Source organism: Pleurodeles waltl, chromosome 8, assembly GCF_031143425.1.
Source record: "Pleurodeles waltl isolate 20211129_DDA chromosome 8, aPleWal1.hap1.20221129, whole genome shotgun sequence".
In the NCBI taxonomy this organism is placed as follows: Eukaryota; Metazoa; Chordata; class Amphibia; order Caudata; family Salamandridae; genus Pleurodeles; species Pleurodeles waltl.
Genome location: NC_090447.1, coordinates 74,777,409 through 74,802,444, shown reverse-complemented (window position 1 = coordinate 74,802,444; position 25,036 = coordinate 74,777,409). Strand labels below are relative to the sequence as shown.

The following is a 25,036-nucleotide window of genomic DNA, read 5'->3' as shown; positions in this document are numbered from 1 at the left end:
TTGTGTTTAAACCACTGCCTGCATAGACACCTTTGGAGAGCCCTCATGTGCCAATGTGCATGAGTGACCAACAGAATGCAAGAAGCGAACAGACCGAGCAGACGTAGGACCTCGAGGACTGGAACAACCGCTCCATTTTGAAACATTGGAATTAATGCCTGAATGTCCTGAAACCGCTGAGGCAGAGGATAGGCCTAATTCAATGTTGTATCCAGTACTGCCCCTATGAACAGGAGGTGTTGAGAGGGCTCTAGGTAAGATTTGGGTGCATTTATAGAAAAACCCAGACTTAACAACAACTGAGTTGTCAACTGCAAGTGATGCAACAGAAGCTCCGGAGACTTGGCTTTGATCAACCAATCGTCCAGGTAAGGGAATACCATTATCCCCTTCCTTCTGAGACTTGCTGCCACCACTGCCATCACCTTTGTGAAGACTCGAGGTGCCGAAATAAGACCAAACGGAAGGATCGGAAACTGGTAGTGCTGCGACCCCACCACAAACCGGAGATACTTCCTGTGCGACTTGAGTATAGGGATATGAAAGTACGCGTCCTGCAAGTTGACAGACACCATCCAATCCTCTTTGCTCAACACCAGAAGTACCTGTGCCAGAGTCAGAATCTTGACTTTTTCCTGTTTGAGGAACCAATTCAAAATCCTCAGGTCTAGGATTTTTCTCAAACGACCGTCGTCCTTGGGGATCAGGAAGTATCTTGAATAACAACCCTGACCCCTTTCCTGCTCTGTAACCAACTCCACTGCACCTTTTGACAACAGGATCTGAACCTCCTGCTATAACAACAGGAGATGGTCTTCTGAACAGAACAAGGGACTGGGAGGGATGGGAGGAGGAAACTCCTGAAAAGGGAGAGCATATCCTTTTCTCACAATGTTTAGAACCCATGAGTCTGATGTAACTAACTCCCACTCGTGGGGAAAAAGACGTAATCTTCCCCCTACAGGATAAGTATGGTTGATAAAGGGGAGAAAACTAGGGCTGCTTCCCTTGCTGTTGTCCCCCAGATGAAGAGAATGATGCAGGGTGCTGCTGGGTGGCCCCTCTTGTCCGAACCCTCCCCCACCCTCTAAAGGATCGATATGAGAGGCTGGAAGGCTGCTGGACCGAGGACTGGGGTCTCCCTCGATAAACGGCTCCAAGCCCAAACCCCCTGAACCTCCAAAAGGACCTGAAAGGGGTAGCAGAAGAGGCTTGCAGACCCAAGGACTTCATCACGGCCCGGCTATCTTTAAAGCGTTCTAGGGGAGAGTCCGCTTTATCTCCAAATAGCTTTTCCCCATCAAAGGGTAAATCCAACAAAGTGGTCTGTACATCCGAAGAAAACCCAAAGGACCTCAACCAAGCGTGCCTCCTGGTAGCAATAGATGTACCCACTGCCCTCGCCACAGAGTCCGTAGAGTCCGGACCAGACTGGATTATTTTTTTTGCCACAGCCTGCGCATCAGGAGTTCACCGAATGGTCTCTGTACATCCTGCGGCAGGTCAGGCACCATGGCCTCCACGGAGTCCATGAGGGCGTGGACATATCTACCCAGCACACAGGTAGCATTTGCAGCCTTGAGAGCCATGCTGCAAGACGAGAAAGTCTTCTTTGCGGATTGCTCCATCCGTTTGGATTCCCTGTCTAATGGAATCACAGGTAAGGAGCCTGGAGCAGACTGTGTAGAGCGAGAGGCCTGAACCACCAGTCTCTCCGGGATAGGATGTCTCGATAAAAACCACGGATCACCAGGCGCCACTCTGTATCTCCATGCTACAGCTCTATTCACAGCAGGCGATGACACAGGCTTCCTCCAAAGCTCTAATATGGGATCCCTAAGAGCATCGTTGAATGGAAGCAAAGGATCCGCATAAGTCGAAGAAGGATGCAGGAACTCTGTTAAAATGTTCGTCTTAACTTCTGCAGCAGGCAATGGAAGTTCTAAAAAGTCTGCTGCCTTCCTAATCACTGTGTGAAAAGAAGCTGCCTCCTCCGTGAACTCCCACGGTGAAGACAAGTCCCATTCTGGGGAAGTGTCAAACCCACTGGCCGAATCCAGCCCTTGATATTCTCCCAAGGGCTCCACAATCTCCCCCTCCTCCAACAACTGCCTTTGATACTCTTCCTCCTGTAAGAGTCGCAAGGCCTTCCTCCATGACCTCAGTCTAACCTCCAACCTCAGCGTCAACACAGAATTGGCCGAATTCGAAGACACCAGCTTCAATACCTGACGTGGAACAGGAGAGGAAGGTTGACTTCGGTCGAATCCATCACTCGGATCCGGCACGGATCCTAATGGTGCAGAGGATGCTTGTGGCTCCACCATCGGTGCCAGCTGACGGGGTGATGAAATCGGCGCCATAGACCTGGAAGGCGACGTCATGGGAACCACAGGGCCTCAAGGCGACGTCATTGGCGCCGGTCCAGTACCCTCAGCCGGATAGAATGGCATAAACGGCACCGCCTTGTATGGAGCAGGGGAGCCCAATGAAAATGCCAACGGACCCATGGGACCAGCCGGTGCACCAGCAGGGGCCATCGCATTGAACATAGAGAACATGGCATTCAAAAATGCTGCCGGATCTGCTCCCAGAGCTGGGAAGCCAGGATACCACTGGTCTCCCTGTTGCACCTGTGCTTGCTGAACATCGGACTCCTGAGCAGCAGGTGAAAATCGAGGACTGTCCGGAGGTGCCACTACCTCAAAGACTGACGGCGCTGGAGAAGCCTCAGGGCTCTGGGGTTGAGGAGTCACTGTCAGACTCACCTCCCACGTCGCCGACGAGATGGAGACCTTGATCTTGATCATCCCCGAGCCGAACGACGCTGAAAGTCATGATGACGCCATCTCTTACGCTTCTTCAAAGAAGCATGGGAAGAGGATCTACAATGGCTCTTATGACTCTTCTTCGCCTTGGCCAAAAGGAGTTTGGCCTACCTTACCTTCAAAGCCTTTGACCTCGACGTCATGCTCAGAGCTAAGACATCAAAGACAATCGTCATGAGGGTCAGTGACAGACATGCAACCCCGCACTCTCTGCATGGCTTGAAACCGGACTTCCTAGGAGGAGACATTGTAACTAAAAAGTCAGATAGCAACAAGATGGAACACCTCCAACAGAAGTGAGGGCCAGGAGAAAACCATTAGCGTCGAAGGCATGGAAAAAAGGGAACTGACGTCAGCACGCCGGCGAGGACCTCTTATTGGCACGGTGATGTCAGACGGAGTCGCATGGAGCTGTGTCCTCGTCAACGTGGAGAGCTGGGAAGAAGATTTTCCGTTGGATGCTGGCGCAAGCGTGAATTCATAAGGTGAGGAATCCACAGGCAGTTGTATCCATCAGAAACATTATTATCCTAAGAGTCTCTCCAGGCCTTACTGAACGAAGGTAAACATCTACACTTCAGATTAAATATTGTAAACAAGTGCTCCGTCATCTCTGCACCTGGGTGGAACTATTTGGTGCTTATGACTATCAATGGAAATACCCTGAGAGAGACCCCAATTTACATAATTTCTTTATCAAGGAAACCTTAGTATGAACAGAGTGTTGGAAGAACAAGAAGGTGATTGTGTGGCAGATGAAACTGTTGCAGGCTGCAATGCAAAACATTTACTTGAGGAAGTGTGGCTTTAAGTGTTGAACTCTAATAAGGATACATTACGTTGATGGAAAGGTGACCTAGATTCCATTCGGCAAGTCTCCAAGCATGTACGTATAAGACTACTCTCCTTAGGGAGCAAATTATCTTCCTAGTGATGTCATCATTATTATTGTACCTTAGAGGTTCATCTGGGCACGTAAAATATCAGAGCCAGACCTGAAAAGGTTCCCTATTCTTTAGAATAGTCCTGCCTAGAACTTCAATCTGAGGAAATTCATTCTCTTGTTAGTATGCTTAAATATACTGTCTATCAACATTAATAGCAGCATACATTTACTCAAAGATAGATTTGGGCTCATGTTGGCAACAATGTCACTGGTGTCGCCGTTGATGCCCTGGTAACCAGCCCTATAGCTGAATGTGTCAACAGTTTTACACATAGTACAATGGCTGTTTTAAGACCACCACCCCTGAGGAAGAAGCCAAGACTGTACTTATCAACTTCAAACTGAAACCAGCTGACAATGCAGGGCCAAAGATCTCCTTAGATACTGCTGGAGAAACATCTTCATTGACTTCTAAAATTATTCATTGTGATGCTCCTTTCTTTGGAAATCTGACCTTAGGGATCTAATATAGTACTGCTACTGGTTCAGAAGATGTTGACGAAGCCTCCTTAAAAGTTTTGTGCTTTTTATGTGTAGACTTGGTTGAGGAGAAACAGTCCCTTATATGCTCCTTATGATTCATATAAGACAGACTCCATGAGCAGCATGAGGTTTAGCCATGCATTGGGGTTAATGTCCCCAAACTTTGGCAGAGATATGCTTCCAAAATCATTAATTCTCAATGAAAAACCCTCAAATAACTAAGAAATGAAAGTGGCTTTGTGGTAATAGAGATGTCAAGAAAGTCAGATCACTGACATCAGCATGCCTTAAAAGGACTTTGCTGAAACCATTTTCATAGGCCATGTGGCTTCTTTCACAATCTCATTTAGTACCACCCGGCACTGGTGATCAGCTATAGCAGAAAAGGTTTATTCTGCATCTAACCTGGCCCCTGAGGCGTTCATGTACTCAATCTGCGGCAGTACCTATCCACTAGCATGTGCTACTAAATTATTTACTGATGGGAAAATGTACTCTTATGAATAGAAAATGATGGATTAGTGTGCAGCAATAAATGTACTCCTTAGGAAATGTCTGGAAAAGTACTGTCTGCGTCAATCCTACAAGCGAGGCCTGAGGCTGATGTGTGAGCGGACTGAGTATCCCTGGACGGTTGGACTCCACAAGATTGCAAACTACAAAACATACTGTCAATCAGAATTTGGACTACCACCATCACCATACTCACTACTAACTACACTTAGGTTAGCCCTCCTTTCAACAGGAACTAGGGTGACACCTTTTATTCCACCAACACTAAGCCTTGTTTAAATTCAGATACACTGTATGATTTGGCTGATTGTCTACGAACTTGCCACTAGATTGGGGTTAAAGGACACACCTTAAGTACATAAATGATCTCAAATAAAATAAATCCTTCTGCTGTCCCATCCCAGGGTTGTTCTGTGTTTTAAGACAGATCACCTTTCTAGTGTCCCATCCTGTCCGCTGGTTCCCATATTTGAGTTCATGGCAGTGGAGAAACTGGAAGAGGCTGAGCGTGGCGGCAGTGGGGGCTTGTCATCATCTCCATCTGAAATACGTAAGGTGAACACACATTAGCATAGTAGACATTGGAGGATTTCACCTTAACCCATCATAGAAGAGTCACAAAATGCCAGTAGGTAGCAATGCATTCAACATTCAGAACTGGCAGACTGGTTGTACATTCACTATAAGTGATTTCTCCAGTAATACTTCAGTTGGCTGCATGTCTTAGAAAATATACCACACACGCATATGAACTCAAATATGCCTTCACTTCTGTACCCAAATAGATCTTAAGTATAGCACTGACTTGCCACCATCCTATTACAACTAAAATAGTTCCACCTAAGACGTGGAGGGCTTCTTCCAGACAATTATGGTTTTAATTTTAAAATTCAATATGACCGCCCTTTGTACTGATGAGGTGCCATGCAATGACAACCAATCAACTTCTTGTAAATCATCTTGTCTATTTGCTGCACTCCTTCAGAAGGAGGTTAAAATCCATAAGATGATCCCAGGCCTCAGTGGATGAGTGACAAAGTATTAATTGCACTTCAATATGATGTCTTGGTTTCTCAGATGCTTGTCTAATATTTATTAACACTTCTCACTAGGTGCACCTTTAAGTAAAGCAACATGCAGATATGGATCAAGCCTTTAACACTGTGTCAATAATGAGTCTTTGCCCACCAAAATGAAAATGGAAAAGGTGATAAACACATGCCCTTACAGGTATCATGCACACCGCTAAACATCAGATCAGCATCAGGAAACAAACACGAAGTCTACACCATGTCCTCCCACTATAACTCTAAGAAACAGCATCAGGGGCGCATTTTTAATCCAGCAATGATACCAAGTTAGCAGACCCAGTGGCAAGGGACTTATCCACACTAACTGAGCGCCAGCTCAGCTATGCAGACTTGGCCTTGCAGTATTCAAGTCAAAGGTATTGATAGAAGGTGAGCAAAAGACTAACATACTTATCTTTGAGGGACACAGTATGGAAAACTGTGAAAGGCCTGCAAATTACAACAATAACCCAACTCTTGAAAGCACAATGAAATAGGTAACTACTGCACAAGAGGTCCACCAATCATTTCAGGTGCAAACAATGTGATTACACCTCAGCCACAGCAAACTATTCTTTGTCTTCAACACTTGCATACTATTTAACTAGAGGCATTCAGGGAAAAACAAATTCTGACCCTTTCATGGATTTCTTCACAATTGAAGTAAAAATGAACAGAATTCTACTGACTGAAGAAAACAACCTATGGGCCAATGTCCCCTTAAAACGCACAGACCATCTTATATCAAAAACGTACCACTCCTGGGAAGTCATTAGCTAATGAAGGGTGTTATTTATATTTTGGATACTTTCTTACACACACTTATAGCCTACATTACGTACGCCGGCACTGGTCACAGACAGGGCCGAACCAGATACCCATACGCTAGTACAGGCCATTTATGATATGGGCACAGGTAGGCACCCCTGGTTAGGCGGCTATATAAGGGCCTAAGCACCCACTTACAAGTAACACTGACTTCACTGAGAGACTGATGGAAGGCGGACCTTGGCCAGCCATTTATCGATAGGGAATGGCAATTCCTTCTGGAGTTGCCTAGCATAATAGCAACATTACACAATTTAAATTTACCCATTTCACAATATTACACAGAGGGTGTATAACACCATCTAAATTACATAAAAGCTTCCCTGTGGCCTCATCTTCCTACCCCAGATGCTGCTCTGAAGAGGCAGACCTACTGCATCTGATGTGGACTTTCACTTCCCTGTTCTCTTACTTGGAAAAAGTATGTAGATCACTCAGTTTGTTACAGACACCAATCATTGAAATACTGCAGAACACTGCATACTGACACTAGATCTGTAGGAAAGCACCCCTTTTTGTCATGGTCCCCCCCCCCCGTTGCCTGGTACATCATGTGATTTTCGACTGAAGGTGCACTGGTTCCTGCTAACCAGGTCCCCAGTGCCAGATCTCGTTCCCAAAATTGTTCTTGCTTCCCCCAAATGGCACAACCTTTATCACCCTCTGAAAGTCCCTAGTAAATGGTACTCCTGGTGCCTAGGGCCTGGGGTACTAAAGAAGGTCCCCAAGAGCTGCAGCCTTGCTATGTCTTTGTTGATTTTTAGACATACTAAGTTGACAGGGAAGCCATTTTAAATACACGTGCTGGGTAAGGTCAATACTCTGAACAAATGGCTGTTTGGTATCAAACATCTCGTATTAATAAACCCTCACTGATTCCAGTAATGGATTTATTGATACATGCACGCAGAGGGCACCTTAGAGGTGTCATCTGAAAAACCTACCAATTGCTAGTGTGTTGACTGACTGGTCTCAACCAGTTCAGCCACCATAGATATGTTTTTGACCTCCTGAGGCGAGAACCTACTCTCTCGGAGATCAGGAACAAAGCCTGCTCTGTGCGGAGGTGTTGACACCTCCTCGATGCAGGATGTGCATTCCAGGGTGGGAAGCTTCCAAAGCCATGCTGCCTTTGTTATATGACCCAGATCCCTCCAGATGGCGGAGATGACCACCCCCTGTCCTGACCCTACTTCTTGATGGCAAGACACGCAGGAAAACTAGTAAGACTAGGAGGTGTTACCCACATCATGCCAGTCCCACCCCTAAGGTGGACTTGCTGATGTGGACACCACTTTTCAGATTCCTCCATTTTGCTTTGGATGGAATTAGCGTTCTATGGTATGCCCACTTCTCATCAGAAGTGGTCATATAGAGGGTGTAGAGAACCTAGGCCCCTTGCAACGCAAGCCCCCATTTGGGAGCTCTCAAACTTGTCCCCAAGTCCCCCTGTGTAGCCTGTTTTCAGGTGGCTCCCTTCACCATGGCCAGCTATAACCTCACCAGCACCCTGTTCCCGGTGAAACGCGTGTGCCTCCCGAACTCCTGGTAGTACTTTATACCTTGGCCCACTACAACTCCAACCCCTGAAGGTGAACCCCTGAAACCGACTGTATCTACCTTTATGCATCTCTGACTGTTTCTTCCATAGGACTGCATTGTTTGTAAAGGCGCACAGGTTTGAACGTAATACTTACCTGTTAAAATTCATAACAAAAACAGTACTTTTCAACTAAGTTCTTACTTTCAAAACATACATAAAAAGAAGTGTTATTTTTCTAATTTGGACTCTGAGTTATTCTTTCAGTGTGTGTCTCATTTATTGCCAGAGTACAACAAATGCTTAGCTTTGCCCTCTGTTAAGCCTAATTGCTTGCACACTAACACAAAAGAGCACGTTAGCATTATCTACTTTTGCCTCTGTGAACCAACTGGGGGATCCACTGGACTCTCTGCATGGTGTGCTTCTTTTTAGTGCACCATATAGAGAGCCAGCTTCCTACAATATCGCAGAATCAAGACGTCTAGGACTGACTCACGCTTTATTGATTTAGCAGTCCCTCTTGCCAAACGGCAAATCACGCTGAGTTGGAAGTCGCCCACCCCACCCCATGTACTGAGCTGGCATGAAGTAAATAAATAGGGGTCAGCTGAGAACTCGGCGCTCCGGAGGGAGAAATACAGGGGTCTATGCAAGTGACCTATATCCATGATGTGTGACACCTAAGAGTTTACAGCTCAAACTACAGACGCTGACTAAAGCAATATATACTTCCCTTAAACACACTCTAATGTATGTCAGCCCCTTAAGTTCCCTTGATACTCGCTAATAGTGCTAGACACTACACTCTCTGATCCTCAAAGTTAGGGGATGTTTCCCACAACTGTGAACAAACTGGTTGCATGATGACTGTGGGTTCACCATGGTGTAAATGTTGAGGGGTCGGAGGAGGATGTTGAGCGATGTAGATGTTCCTTCATTGAAAGCATGATGCATCAATTACTGTGACATGATACTACATACTATGCTTGCTCTGTCATTGAACGTTGCACATTCACTTGCAATCCTACACAATGACTTTTGTAGAACTCATTTAGCAATGACTTGTTATATGATATATTCTGCAATGTACCACGATTTCAATGTTTTGAGAAATGCAATAAATGATGTTTGAAAAAATAATCTGTATTTTGGATACATCACCAGTGATATCCTCTAACAGAAGTCAATTATCATCGCTCTTCTCTTGGGCCGACCACTGTGTCATCCACCTCATAATCTGAGTCATTAACCCTCACCGACGCCCGATAATCAGAACCACACTCGCCACTTCTCCAGACCCCTGGCCCACAGAAATCTGCAGGTAACAGACTCCACTTTCACTGACAGCCAGCGACCTGCAGACATGGTCTAGAACGTCCATCTCACCCCAAAAAGCCAAACCCAGAAGCAACAAGTGACACAATATCATCAACGCCACGTATCAGCAACGAAAGGCAACCTAATCTCCAAAACAGTAAAATTCGACAAAGTGCCCCAGGCACAATATTACAACTAATCTCTCAAACAATAAAATGTATTTGATTAGACAATACAGCAAACTAATTCAATTTTTCACGTACATGAAAAAACGTAGTGAAAATTAGGTAAACATCTTTCAGAAATTTCAAAATGCGAGGATTTTTCATACGCTTGAATTTTGCTATGTAATGCAGAAGGACTGAGGAAGAGTTAGCCACTTGCCAGTGTCTGACATTATCCAACACAGTTCGATCTGCCTTTCACGTATAAAGCTCGAATGACACTCACCCTTTCACAGTCTTACTCTCAGAGGAGACTGGGACTTGCCTTTTAGGATAACCGACCCCTATTGGCATCACAATGGATAACCAAACAGGCAACAAACACTTCGGCAGCTCGGCCAGCCTTTCAGGGCGGACTCTAGGATGCGCTCGAGTGTACTCCAACCCCTATGCATTCCAGGGGCGTTGGTTGTCACAGGACGTTGTTAACGCCTCATCTGATGTTTTCAGTGTAGTTCTTGGTGCCACGTCTGGGGTACGGTATTGAGTTCTGGAGCTCTCGTCAGGATTAATTCTAGAGGTGACATTTCTGGATAGTGGTAAATACGGAAGGCCACATCTCGGGTGGTGTGTCCGCTGCTGAAAGCCTCTCTGAAGCACCCAGTCCAGTTCTGGAGCCTCGTCTATAGTAATGTGCTCAGGGCTGTGTTCAGAATCTAATCCCAGAGACCTCCTGGTATGCAGCCTGTCCACTTCAGAAGCAAATATCCGGACTACTGTGTCCAGTTCTGGAACCACCGCTGGTCCATTGTGATGTTCAATTCTATAGGCCACCTCTGGCCTCTGCATGTTCTTTGTGCGCGACGTGTAAGATTACTTGCGTAAGACTTTTAGAAACTTTTAGTGGTACCTCTATGGCACGGCAAAGGGCTCTGTGTCCCAAAGGCACCTATTCAATACCCCAGGAAGTACCTAGCATCAAGTTTAGAGTTATACAGGTACAGTGCATGATTACTCTCCAGGGCATCAAGCCTCTTCCAACGCCTCTCAGTGCTGATAACAGCTTTATTATTTAATCTGCTATAAACAGCCTGGACCCGAGAGACTAGTGGTGGAAAAGCAACATCTTCAAGAGAAGAGCACAGGTTTAAGTTCACCCAGCAAGAAACAAGGCTCAGCTTGTGACATAAGGGTGTCGGTTTGCAAGCATTGGCATACTACACCACTGCACACTGTGCCACATATGCACACCAAGCACTATCTGGCGAACCAAGAATATGTGAAGCTTCTTCTAACTTCTTGCTCGGTGCCCCAACTTACAGCAATACAAATGCAATACCTTCACTTGTAGGATTCAATCTAAACCTAAAGCAGAGGAGAGCAAGAGGCCATTGGTAGCTGGGATAAGCTCTCCCAAGCACGAGTGTCTAAATGTTTGTTTTTCAATGTGATATACAACTGATTACTTTCCACCTCGTATATTTAATAAAACACCCTAAGTAGCCAACTGCAAGTAGTGGAGTATAACCCTTAAAGGCTTGTCAAACTCTGTAATTGATCAAATCAAAGAACACATGGTAAAGGACCTCAACATTGCCCAGAAGTAAGAAACACCCAATACATTTTCTTCACAATCAAATCAATTAATAGTTCGCAAAATTACATTATATGCACTTACCTGCACTACACAATGTAACATCTTACTTCCTTCTAGATGAGGCGTTAGTCACAGCAAGAAGCTTAAGAAAAGGTGAGTTACTCTTGACTCAATACTAACCCTGGACGACCAGTCTGGACCTGTGAACAGAGTCATCATCAACACTAATATTGGTAACTAATGGAAGAACCTACTTCTAACTCAGCCAGGATAATGTACTATTCTTTGGACTGCCAAAACAGCAACCACCCCAAGAGCTCCACAGACAGAACGGTATCAGGAACAAAATCCTGAGTCCATCTTCCTGACCTTGAAGTGACTACACTGGCTAACTAGCAATGACCAAATCACCTTAAAATCCTTTGAGGCAGAACACCCACAAAAGCATATGTTGCCTAAACCTCATCACAAACGGTAAGTTATTTACAGTGTAATATTATCCAAAGTGGCTACATCACAGTGAGCATAACCAGGAAACCATTAAACACACCAACCACAAGCTTGGAACAGAGTGAGGGAGACTGCTCTGAAGATTTATGGGCTAGTCAATGAAGGATATCCTATAACAGCCAGGGGCTTAATTGTTAAATGTGTATAGCCGGTTACTGATTAGTCTGGACTGCATGGACATTCTACAATGTGGCCCTTGGGCAGCAGTCAATCTTCCTCTTATGTTTGTTATCTAGCATTTTGGTACAAGGAAATTTCCCTGGACATGTACCCGAATGGATGTGTGCCATATATTGGAAAGCATGGTTTTCACTATATACCCAGATGTTCAAACCCAACATTACAAATCCATCACTGGAAAGTAAATTCCACATTACTTTACGTGTAAATTGGGTGAAAACAGATCTGTGTAGACTGTGTTATGTTTACAGCTACTGTCATTAGCAAATGATGTTCTATGTCTTTTCGAAACCGGACTGAAGAGTCCTGCCTGCAGTAATCCTGTCTGGATGCCACCAGGGCAAACACAAAGTCCAAAAGGTTGATACACTATGATTGGTGAACATTTCATTTTAAGGTTGAGTCTTCCAGACAACGCTAGTTGTTTGGTTGCCAAAGACGTATTGAGGGCTTACAAAGAGCATTCCAGGGGCATGCAGTACGTCCATTGCTTACCATTGGTTGACTTTACTCTCAATCTTATTTGATTGCTTTCTATTTGATAGATTTCCTTGTTTCAACCTGTCCATCTTGTACTTGTCCCTCAGATTAAGTGTAGCTTCTTTACCATCTCTTTGATTGGCTAGCATCTATGCTTCCTCCACTTGCTTTTAGGGAACTACTTCTTAGGACATGCTTCAGAGTAGCGCATGCACTAGCTGTTCCAAGACCTTTTCTTACCTTACAGTGGGCTTAGATGCCACCAGTTACTGACCATTGGTTGGCTTCATTGTCACTCATTTATTAGCTTGGGGTTGCTATGTTCCTGCAGCATTGGACCATTACTTGTGTTCTTCCACAGTTCTGTTTTTCAGATGCTACTTTTTTCCCTTTTAGTTTAAGCACTCTTAAAGAGTGCATGTATTACACTACTGTCTCCCTTGTATGTGGCCCCCAATTCACTGTGCTCGCTGCTCATCTTCTGCCCCCTGCCCTTGAGTGCTTCTCCCACCCTAGCATTTATTTTTCATGAGCTTCCCCCAGCTTTGCATTGCACATTCTCTCATTCTTTTACTCTCCTCTTGTTCCTCTCTCTTTCTGCCGCCCCTTCCGTGTTCCTTCACAGCACCCTCTATTTGTCTTCCATCCACCTGCAACCCTATGTTGTTTCGAACCACCCCATTGCTTTACCGCGGCACTGCTTGCTCAGTGTTGCTTCCCCACCGTGTTGCTCCCCAGTTGCTTCGGTCTCCAGCACTACAACCCAACTCAGCTCTGCAAATGAAAAAAAGGCACTTGTGTCATTTTGAAGCCATGGGCATATTTGGCGCAAACCTTCAAAATGATGCGTATAGTTTTTTTTTTTTTTTTTTTAAATAAACCATGATGCAGTATCAGGGATGCTCTACAGCATGGCTAAACCAACAGGTCCCAAAGGCAAGACCTAATGGCTTTGTCAATGCTTGTTAGGTCTGGCTTGGAAGCACAGCTGTCCCCAGAAGTATTGTGGTGAACCTAAAAAAAAGAGAGCTTTGGGTAGTACTACAGAGAAGGGCTTTGGCTCCACCAATGTGCTTGTAAGCCAGGAGTACATTTTGATTGAGCATAAACTGTGTGCTTCTACAGGAAAAAAGTGCTGCAGAACAGATTTTTTTTAAATTTCTTTGCTTGCCTGAGCTTGAACTTTAAGGCACACACATGACCCTGTAATGCTGGTAACGTGTCATAGATAACTAGGAGATGTGCCCTATGTAATGTCAAGCCATTGGCAAAGGCTCTGGCCTTCTCAGTTCACTGGGAAAAGTTATGCCAGATACCTTCAGTGTGATACGAGTATAATCAGAAGTTTTGACAAAGCAGGTTGCCTTACTACTACTTTTTTTTTTTTTTTGAGCATGTGTTAAATGCAATAGGATTTTAAGGATGGGTTGTTATTACACTACAGCTGTAGGTGGTATTTTATTACACAGAATCTCGGAGATTACCATAGTAAGCAAGGGTTTTGATCCTGGATACCCCTTTTGACAAAACGTGGATACAGAAGATTAGCAGAATTCTCATTAGGTCCTCTTATGAGAGATAGTATTCTGCTTTGTCAATTGTAATTTTGCATACAATGTAATTATATGACTGTGTGTCTCATAACTGTCTTGTGGAAAAGCTTAAACTGAGTACAAGAGGCCTCAGTTGGGTATGGTGACTAGCCAATAATAACAGCAAGAGACCTCATTGGTTCACTAGGAAATAATACTGCAGATGCCATACATCTGGTCTGTTTGCTATGAAAAGTTATGATAAACGCGGCACGGCTGACATATATTAAAAAATACATACATATGCTTAGTATTGAAGAAAACAAACCTGAACCCTCAAAACCCAAACAACTAGAGACCGTTTGCAAATGGATCAACTCTCTGCGAGCTAACAAAAAGAGAAGCATTCACCCAGATGTCTCAATTTATTGATTGCAACGCCATACTGTCCAACTTCCAAATAGGATTGAGTCCAGAAAGAGGCACAGAATATGCCCCAACAGCCATTTGGAATGACCTTAAAAACACAGTAGACCACAATGGGGTCACTCCACTACTTTTCTTGGACCATCCAGCTGCCTTCAACACAATTGATCCTGACGCTCTAATTCAAGAACTCTGAAGCCGACATACAGGATACTGCTCTTGACTGGGTGACATCCTATCTTCAAAACAAATGTCAGCCAGACACTTCCCTCCTCATCCAAACTCTACATCATATTAGCAATGGTCCCTTAAGACTCCATCATCTCACCCATACTTTTTCAACATCTACCTGAAGTCATTTCTGGCAATTACCAATGACTTTCTCTCACCTGCTATAACTACGCAGATGACACAAATACTCTTAAACTGGAGAGCCCCAAAGACACTGGAAACTCAAAAACCTTAAGTTGCCTCTGAGCCGTTAATCAATGGATGGCATGGGGCCATCTCGAATTGAATGTGTCCAAAACTGAAATACCTGTGATGACTGGAAAAATTATGACCCACTCTCCGTCTGGCGATCTAGGACCAGCTCCTAAGTACCCAAGTAACTAAGTAACCTCGGAATTAACAAGCAAATCTAAGCTATCAATGAATACCCAAGTGGATAAGTTAGTAAGATCAAATTTCATTATTATGAAAGCTCTGCAATGCATCTTCCCCCACCTAGGATTTCAACAAAAGCTCCAAACTACTACCTCTTTTGAACTGTCTAAATTTGAGTACGCCAATGGCCTCCAACACTGATCACGCCTATCAGCTATGAAATAACTACAATGAACTCAAAAACTCTGCTGCCAGATTACTCTTACATATAAAGCCACACTGTCAAACCCATATCTTTCCTGCCATACGTGCCCTACATTAGTTACTGGTTGGCAGAAGACCCACTTTCAAGTTGCTTTATATCATCCACAAAGAAATACATGGAACAGGACCACTTTTCATCAGGAAGAAAAATCACAGAACCCAAACAACAAGGAAACCTCCATTTCAGACTGGTGCCTCAAAATCCCAGCATACAAGAAAAAAAATCATGGGTGAAACATCACACTCTATTCAAGCAGTCATACTATGGAATTCATTACCACCAAACCTAAGATCCACAGATAACCATCTTATCTTCAGAAGATTACTCAAGCTGGCTCTTGTCTACATGACCAATATATTCAAACTACAAACGTACAGCAATGGTATGCCCAAGACACCAATGGTGCATATATGTGTTTGTAAACATGTATACTTTGATTATATGCATGTATTCAGACGTGCAGTTCTTTGTACAAATGAACATATTACTGATGAATAAATATATATACTTTCTTATAGTTATGCTTAGAAAATGTATATATTGCTTATGGCTAAAATATATGCATTCCTTTTATTTATGCCTAAGATCTATATAGATAATTGCAAAAATAAGTATTTGACTATAAACATGGTTATAAAGAACCTATGTGTAAATGTAAACTATTCAATGCACCTATTACTTAATCACAAATCAAAAATGATTAAATGATTTAAAAAATACAGATTATTGAAAGATACAAAAAAAGAATATGGGTATGTATCTCTCTCTCTTATATATATATATATAGATACACACACACACACACACGTATATATATATATATATACATATATAATATATATCCTAGTTGCATGAAATATAAATATATTTAAAAACCCAAATAAATACAAAGTATATACATGCATGTATGTATAACTTTATCATTGTCCACATATAAGTACAACAACATCAATATCCTGCAGGGTGAAGTGTATACTTGTGTTTTTTTCCTATTATAACACATAACTGCCACAGTATGTGAAGATGATTATAGCAATTGTATCTATAAGTGCTTCACTATTGAAATATTGAGGGACAAATGTAAATTAAAAACATAAAAGTAAATTATTTTTAAAAAACATAATAAATTAAACAAACTTTACAGGTAAAACTCAAAGCCTCAGTTTGTAAATATGAATCCATGCATGTACATATGGGACTTTAGTACAAATGTATATCTCCTGACTATTTTCTATATACATATTGTGTTAATATCTCTAGGTATGTATACCTCTTATGTTTGGTTACATACCTACATACTTATATATTTTTCTTTCCACTACAAAGAAACAAAAGGTTACCTAATCTCCCCAAGCCACCACTCCATGACTCGACCTATTCCTCTTCCAAAATATCCCCTACCTCCTCTCTCTGACTCATCCCAAACCTCTTTTGCTACTAGGAACTCCCAAACAGCCCTTTCCAAACTCTTCCCTCCTCTATTGTTCCTTTATCTTTTCCATCCAACTAACTGACTCACATGTCTACCACTCCCAATAACGCTTCATATTTCCCTCTCCTAATCCACTAGTAATCCAAGTTTTTGTTCCAGAGTAGCGTGCTACTTGCCAAAACTCACTTCAACATCTCGTTAGGGGTAGTAAGTGCTATGTACATACAATTACAATTTATTGTGAAATGCATATGCTAAAATCAACAGCCATTTAAGGGTGGATTGTTATTTTTCTGTAACAAAGCCTATAGACCGGCATTTTGCTGCATGAACTGTGTAAATTTTCATTTGTGGGGAAGGATTTTTGTGTGGTTACGGAAACCACCATTCACCCATCCCCAGGAACTGTACGACGCCCTCCCAGACTACTTCCACAGCAAGATCACCGGCATCTACACCAACTTCGACCCCCAACCCACCACTACCAACCTTGACAACCTCCTTTCCCATAGAGAGCACCAGCCACATGATATCCACCTGGTCCTCAATCACCACACAGACCACAGCAAACCACCATGACATCCATCGCCTAGGGGGCATCCACTGATCCCACCATCTTTTCAACCTAAGAATCAACTCCATCAGCACGGAAGTAAGCAGCGTCCTCAACACCTCCATCTCCGTGGCAACCTTCCCCGACAGATGGAAGCACGCAGAGGTCAGACCCCTTCTAAAGAAACCCTCCGCTGACCCCCAGCACCCTCAAAAATTAAAAACCGATCTCCCTGCTCCCGTATCCTCCCAAAGGACTCGAAAAAAGCCATCAACCAACCGCTCGAACACCTAAAACAAAGCCACCTTCTCGACACCTCACAATCTAGATTCCACTGCATGGAGACTGCACTGATCACCACCACATACAACATCAAGTTCCTCCTTGACCGAGGAGAAACAGCTGCGCTAATCCTACTGGACCTCTCTGTGGCGTTCAACACAGTCTACCCATCACACTCTACTCAACAGACTCCACAAGAAAAAACACTCAAGTGGATTGCCTCTTTTCTCTCAGGCCACACTCAGAGCATCCACCTTCCCCCTTCACCTCTGCACAAAGCCATCAACTGCGGCATACCCCCAAGGATCTTCAGTCAGCCCCACCCTTTTCAATATCTACTTGACCCCGTTCACAGACATTGTTAGATCCCACGGACACAACAGTCTCCTATGCCGATGACACACAACTGAACCTCTCTCACTCAGAGAATCCCCTCAATGCTAAAAACAACTTTTGCAATGCCATGACCAACTTTAACAACATGGATGAGAGACAGCTGCCTCAAACTAAACATCGAAAAAACTGAAGTCCTGATCTTCAAGCAGAACACCTCCATATAGCACCATACAGAACTCAGACCAACTCCCAACTGACCACGCACGAAACCTCTGCATCATTCTTGACAACCAACTTGTCCATGAAGCAGGAAGTAAAACTCAGTCGCCTCCACCTGCTTCTACACACTCCGAATGCTCTGTTGAATTTTCAAATGGATCCCAACCAACACCAGAAAAACTGTCATGCACGCACTGGTCACCAGCCACCTTGACTACGGCAATGCTCTCTATGCTGGAAATCCCACCCAGCTACTCAAAAGACTCCAAATCATTTAGAACACCACAGCTACACTCATCCTGAACCTTTCCAAACGTGCCAGCATCACTCCTCTCCTCAGGGACCTCCACTGGCTCCCGATTCAGAAGAGATGCCAGTTCAAGATCCTCACACTGGTGTACAAAGCTCTACACAAACAAGGGCCGTCCTACATCAACCACTGACTAAGCTGCCATGTCCCCGCAAGACAGCTGTGCTCCGCCACCCTCAACCTCGCACACTCACCCTGCATCTATCGCACGCTGCAGTGTAGGCAGCTCCTTCTCCTACATTGCAGCCAAGTCCTGGAATAACCCGCCTCCCCACCTTTGGACCGCTCCCTCCTTGGTGGTTTTCAGAAGAAGGCTTAAGAGATGGCTTTTCGACAGGGAAACAGCACTCTCAGCACCCAGATACCCTTAAGGGTGAGTGTGATGCGCTATACAAATGACTGACTGATTTGTTACTGCCTCTGACAAACCCTAGAGGAAGAACAACTGAACTGTAATCATTCTTGTTAGAATCTCTTCTAAGCTGTCTGCTAGGATCTTTTTATAAAAATAATTATTAAATACATACATCCATACATAAATATATATCACTCAAAAAACCAAAGTTTACAGCGACGGTAGAGTTAGGCTCACATTTTAAACCTACCAAACTAAAGAAATTCACCCGTTATAATTAGTTACCCCAAAGTAACTATAACTCGTGCCCCCGCCATGCACAGTTTTTCCCTCAAAAATGTTACTGCAAAAATTACATTGATATTATCAAGGATGTTATCAGAGATGTCATGAGTGCCGTAATTTGTAGGGTAATTAGCAGTGCATGGCGAGGGTGCGAGTTATAGTTAACTTACGGCACGAGTTATAATTACTTGAGGTAACTAACTATAACTGGTGAATTTCTATAGTTTGGTACATTTAAAATGTGAGCCCAACTATAACGTCCCTGTAACCTTTGGTTTTGTCAGTGAATGTGTTTAAATATATATATTTTTGTCTTTCATTGGCAGGGTTCGCGGCTCCATCACGTTGTTATACAGTGGGGGCTACACTGAGCACCGCGACAGTCGCAGATCAACGAAAAAAAAACAAAAAACAAGAGGAGGTTTCAACCTTTTTAAACTCCTAATTCATCCCTCAAAAACCCATACATTATCCCCATGGGGTCACAGTACCTCTACCCCGACTCCTCCTACCCATTTCTCAAAGACAATCTATAGCCCAGGACCGTTGCTGGTCAATAAAATAGTGGCTGCAACTTTCTGAACAGCTTTCACCCAGCCAATCACACACCTCAGTGGTCTTACAGATTCGTGGCAGTCCACATCAGATTCGCAACGGATCTACGTCCCTATATATACATATTTTTCCCCCATTAATTACCAAAAATGCACTGAACAGATTCACAGCAAAACACAAAAAGGTTGCTTTCTGGACCAGGACCTACCTTACTGCCAAATTTGCTCTATGTCCGTCCAGTAGTATCAGCACTATTGCTGTTCAAAAATCCTATGGAAAAATGAAGGGGGAAAGTGTTTTGGGACACCCCCCACCCTTTCTCTGCACACCCCTCCCGCCGGATGGATCGCCATGAAACATTTCAGACAGCAGCTGAAGTGACTGGCAATTTTTTGGGAAAGTTTTGTGAAGATTCGTCAAGCGGCACCCAAGATACAGGCAAGTAAATAACTCTTTTTACATAGAAACTAGGTCCTAACTATAACTACCAAGTGGCGACCGCCACTAGGTAATATATATATATATATATATATATCTTTGCAGATACATAGAGGGCCTTTGGGTCACCTCTGTTCTGCCATTGGTCTGAGTGTCATTTACGCTCTGCTTCCATCCATGACAGAGTACTGCACGAGGTTCCGTTCACATCAGTCACTGGCCCTCTTGCCTGGTGAATAACGACATTCTCTGATCACATGTGTATATCCACCTTAAAATGAGTGCGCTTGAGAGTCTGGGTTGGATGGCCAGTCCTTTAATTTTCAATTTTCTACTTTGTTATTCCCCTTTCATTTCTTTCTTTCTTTTTATTTTGATGTTTAAGAGGATATTACAGCTCTCCAAACAGTGTAAACGGGCAGCATGCTTGCCACTCATTTTATCTGCAGTGTGCCGCATCCGTGTGACCACTTCCACCAAATCAGGAGACCATTATGCCATGCTGTTGTCAATACTGTACCATTTTTTGTCTTTCCGAAATGGCCAACATGTTGGTTCTAAATACAACAGTGGACTATTTATGATGCCTCTGCAAGACAGATGCCCGCTACATTTACTTTTCTTACTGCAAGCGTATACCTATCGTTGTTAGAGGGAAGCATGTTTTTTTTTTTCTAGTTGTTTTCTTTTAATGTATCTCATACATGTTATTGAGCTTGTGCACGTTTTATTGCAGTTGTGTCAGAGGGTGAATGCAAGAATGAGTTAGATTGATAAATAAATGCATGTGTGCAAAGATGAGTGGCAGAGTGCATGTATGATTATGAAGAAACAAAAACTTGTGCTGTTTAGAAACTAACTCCTGGCCTAAAGTTACCTAACATAAGCATAACCAAGTAGAACTGTAACTGCTGAATTTCTATGGTGTTGTATGGGTACTATGTCAAGCTAACTATGTCACTGTAACCTTTTGTTCTTTCAGTGCCTGTGTATATATGATACTTGCCCTTTTTTCATAAAACTGGTATGAGGCCTTACGCCATACTCCACTGCAGAAGGAGTTTTTAAAGTTTGCTAAAACTAACAGCAAGATTTCTCAGAAACGTTTTGATTTTAGTGAACTGATGGCACAAGCCAGCACCCCCCCTCTGAAATGTGTTCCTGCTCCAGTACAATTCACCATCTACCAATTTTATGGGCACAGAATATCTTGGCCACAGTCTGATAAAGACATATTGAAAGGGGCAGTAAAGGTTGTGACACTTATAATCAAATGCTGTTAGACAGGAGTTCAAAAACATTGTCACACACAGCAAACTGCTGTACCTTTAGGGGATATGTACACTTTGATGTTGAATTTGGAGCCCAGGGATGTGGAATTCCTATCGCCCGACGCCCGGGACATCTTGTTTGGGGTCAAGAGCAACAAGTTTTTATGTTTACTTTGTCCTTGGGACAAGTAGGCCTAACCCTCTGCAGCACAAACCCTTTGGCTGCCTGTTTACAGAGAGTGGAACTCTCTGCAGTTGAGGTAATGTGTTTCCAAAAGATAATGCTGTTCGAACTTGTATTTATGGTTCATTATTTGAAAGTCTTCATTATTAGGGCGAGTGCTGTAAATAAATGTTTTAAGGTCACACTTCACTACTGACGGTTCCAGTACAAAAAAAAAAAAACACGTGTATACACATATTTGAAAAGTTTAGGCTATGAGGCTAAATATAATGCTCCCAGAATGCTCTCTGATTAGATGCAAATGAAGTGTCATTTAGTAAAATGTGTTGATGCATGCTAGTATTTCCCAAAAATATTTCAAATGGAAAATCAGTATAACCATTTTCAACACGATTATGGGAAGCATAAAAATAAACAAACACTGACAAAGCCAACTGATCTGACTTATTTTTATAAGTCTTTTAGTTTCATCAATGTGTGTCTTGTTTTGACATGGCTTTTGTAACACTTTATTGTTGCAGGAGCTACCAGGCCCTCAACATTGTAACAAACACTGGCAAAAACTGCCCAAAAGGTTTTTTTTAACTCTAAAAGCACACGTTGCCACCAGTGGCATAACAAAGGCCCCGCAGCCGCCCTTCCAGGGGGCCCCTTCAGCATAGCACTTGCCCTGAGTGAGTCTGGAGAGGGGGCTCCTCCATGTTCTTTGCAAAGAGGCACACTTCAGTTTCGTTACGGCACTGATTGCCACTGTAGTTCCTGACACTGAACAAAACTACTTTGTGTGCCAATATGCTCCTTGTGGAAGAGCAGAATGCGATCACTCACAGTAAAGCCAGCTGAAAGAGAGAGAAATAGAAGTTTAATAAAAACAAAATGTCTTTATTAACACCAGACCTAATTAGGGACCAAGACCCACATGTAGGTAGCTTTTTGCATGTCGCAAACAGCGACTTTCGCTGTTTGCGACGTGCAAAAAGCACATTGAGATGCAAACCCAGTTTTGCGACTCGCAATTAGGAAGGGGTGTTCCCTTCCTAATTGCGACTCGCAGTGCAATGTAGGATTGTTTTGTGACTGCAAGCGCAGGCGCAAACCAATCGCAGTGTGCACCCATTTCAAATGGGTGCTAACACTTTCGCAAAAGGGAAGGGGTCCCCATGGGACCCCTTCCCCATTGTGACTGTCACTGTAAACATTTTTTCAGAGCAGGCAGTGGTCCTGTGGACCACTGCCTGCTCTGAAAAAATGAAACAAACGTTTCATTTTTCGTTTTTGTAATGCATCTTGTTTTCCTTTAAGGAAAACGGGCTGCATTACAAAAAAAAAAAAAAAAACTGCTTTATTGAAAAGCAGTCACAGACATGGTGGTCTGTCGTCTCCAGCAGGCCACCATCCCTGTGAGGGCTGCCATTCGCAAGGGGGGGTTGCAAATTGCGACCCACCTCATGATTATTCATGAGGTGGGCATTTGCGAAGCCCTTGCAAATCACAGATGTGTCAGGGACACCATCCTACATTCGGATTTGCGAAATTGCGAGTCGCTCTGACTCGCAATTTGCGGGTCGCAAATCTGAACCTACCTACATGTGGCCCCAAATTCTTAAAGTCACAAAAGTGCACCCATGGTATATGTCGTACCCCTATAAAATATTTGTGAACTGTATTTTAGCATGGGCAAATACGATGTGTAGATTTGCTCATGTGAAAATCTATTGAGCATTTGCAAGTTCATTTTTCCTCCAGCCACTTTCTACCCAACCCTGGAAGAAGTTCTAATTCTGCCATTGTCCGGAGTAAATGTCCAACCTTTCTTATTATGGGAAAATATTAGAGAGAAGCTGGTGAAAATCTTTAAAACATGCAGGTTAGTAGGTTTGCAGACTCAAAGGCATTCCAGCCCTGGAACTATTGCTTACTGCGTCCTACAGCCCCAGTATGCAGATCTGCAGAAAGGTGGCAAAATAAGGAAATTGCTACAGTAGGGATTGAAACTCCAAGTATTCAAGTCCTACTATGGTAGTAGCTCTGGCATAATGAGATTGCTGCCATAATTTGTCGCCACACTACATGGCACCAAAGGGACAAGTAGATCTTTTTACAGGACAAGTAGATTTGAGAAGCAACCTGTCCCCTGGACAAGTAGATATTTTAATAAATTCCACACCCCTGGAGCCTATGAAAGGATGTGAATCGAGAGCACTGGAGTTTAAGGCTGAAAATGTTTCACTGCGATAGTTTTGCTTCAACTGTCTGCCTTTTGTAAGTGCTGTGTTTTTTAGTATTCTACTAGTGTGGAGGTTTGAAATTATGAGGTGTCCTGATAAAAGTGTTGTGAAAGACTGGTCGTGAATGTATCTACAGTTGATGATTAATCTGATAGAGCAGTTGGAGTATCCAGACAAAAGTCACTCCTCGTGGTCAGATTCTTTCAGTGAGTGTCCTGATGGTGAAAAAACACCCAATACTATTTTAGGAGGAGTATTTTGACGATGAAGGTATTGAAATTTGAGCTTTTTAGACCAGTTTTGTAACTTTTTCTTAATGTTCTTGTATCAATCAGATATTGTCAACTAATGCAAACACTGCGTTTATTAAGCCTCTCACTCAGCCTCTTAGCCTTACAAGGTGCCATGAAGTCAGGTAAAAATGACCCCCTTCTTTGTAGCTCATGTCCCATTCTCATCTGTGGTGAACCTACTGTAAACGTGCCCTCCGCGTTGCTATGCCTATTTATTCCCCACTGCACACCCAGTACATTGCTTCCTCACACACACCCTCCGTGTTGTGTGTGAGCCTGTGTTTTCATTACCACGCATGTGTGATTTGTCAGACTACAAAATTAAGCAATAACTTTTTTTGTTTTTTTAGCCATGCTGCATAGAATTGGGGTTGCTGTAGTGTACAGTATAGTTAAAAAACATTGACAAAGCCAAAAGGTCTAAAATGCAAATCCTATTGGCTTTGCCAGTGCTTTTTGGAAAAATAATTTTATAGAAATGTGTAATACATATGGCATTTTATAATGCACAGTACCACTGCAGAATTTTAAAACAATATGAATATTGTAGTGGATTTTGCCGTTTGTGTATCTACATGTGGCCTGCCTTCTTCGTGACACACCAAATGGGATATATTCAATTAAATCATATTCAGTGTTTAGTTTCAGACAATACTTACCTTCCCTAAGGTGTGTATTTTAATTCCTTGACATTTGCAGCATCATATTTTTATTTCATATCTTAAAGTACAAACTTGTAATGTGCTTCCGCCTCACTCAGCACCTTAGAAGGGATTTTAAAGCTCATGTTTGTAAATCGGTGAAAGTGCCATAACTATACTATTTAACCCCTTCGCTGCCAGGCCTTTTCCCCCCTCAGGTGCCAGGCCTTTTTTTGGCTATTTGGGGCAGGGCATGCTTAGGCCCCCATAACTTTTTGTCCACATAAGCTACCCACGCCAAATTTGCGTCCTTTTCTTCCAACATCCTAGGGATTCTAGAGGTACCCAGACCTTGTGGGTTCCCCT

General features: G+C 43.3%; 1 protein-coding gene across 2 annotated transcripts in view; it reads right to left on the bottom strand.

Annotated features, from left to right (window-relative positions):
* INPPL1 (inositol polyphosphate phosphatase like 1) overlaps positions 1-25,036 on the bottom strand; it is an 818,513-nt gene that overhangs the window by 413,103 nt on the left and 380,374 nt on the right. For both annotated transcript variants that reach the window (XM_069203762.1, XM_069203763.1), the window contains exon 4: positions 5,203-5,311. In XM_069203762.1, the coding sequence (XP_069059863.1) occupies positions 5,203-5,311 (109 nt within the window). The remainder of the gene's footprint in view (positions 1-5,202; positions 5,312-25,036) is intronic.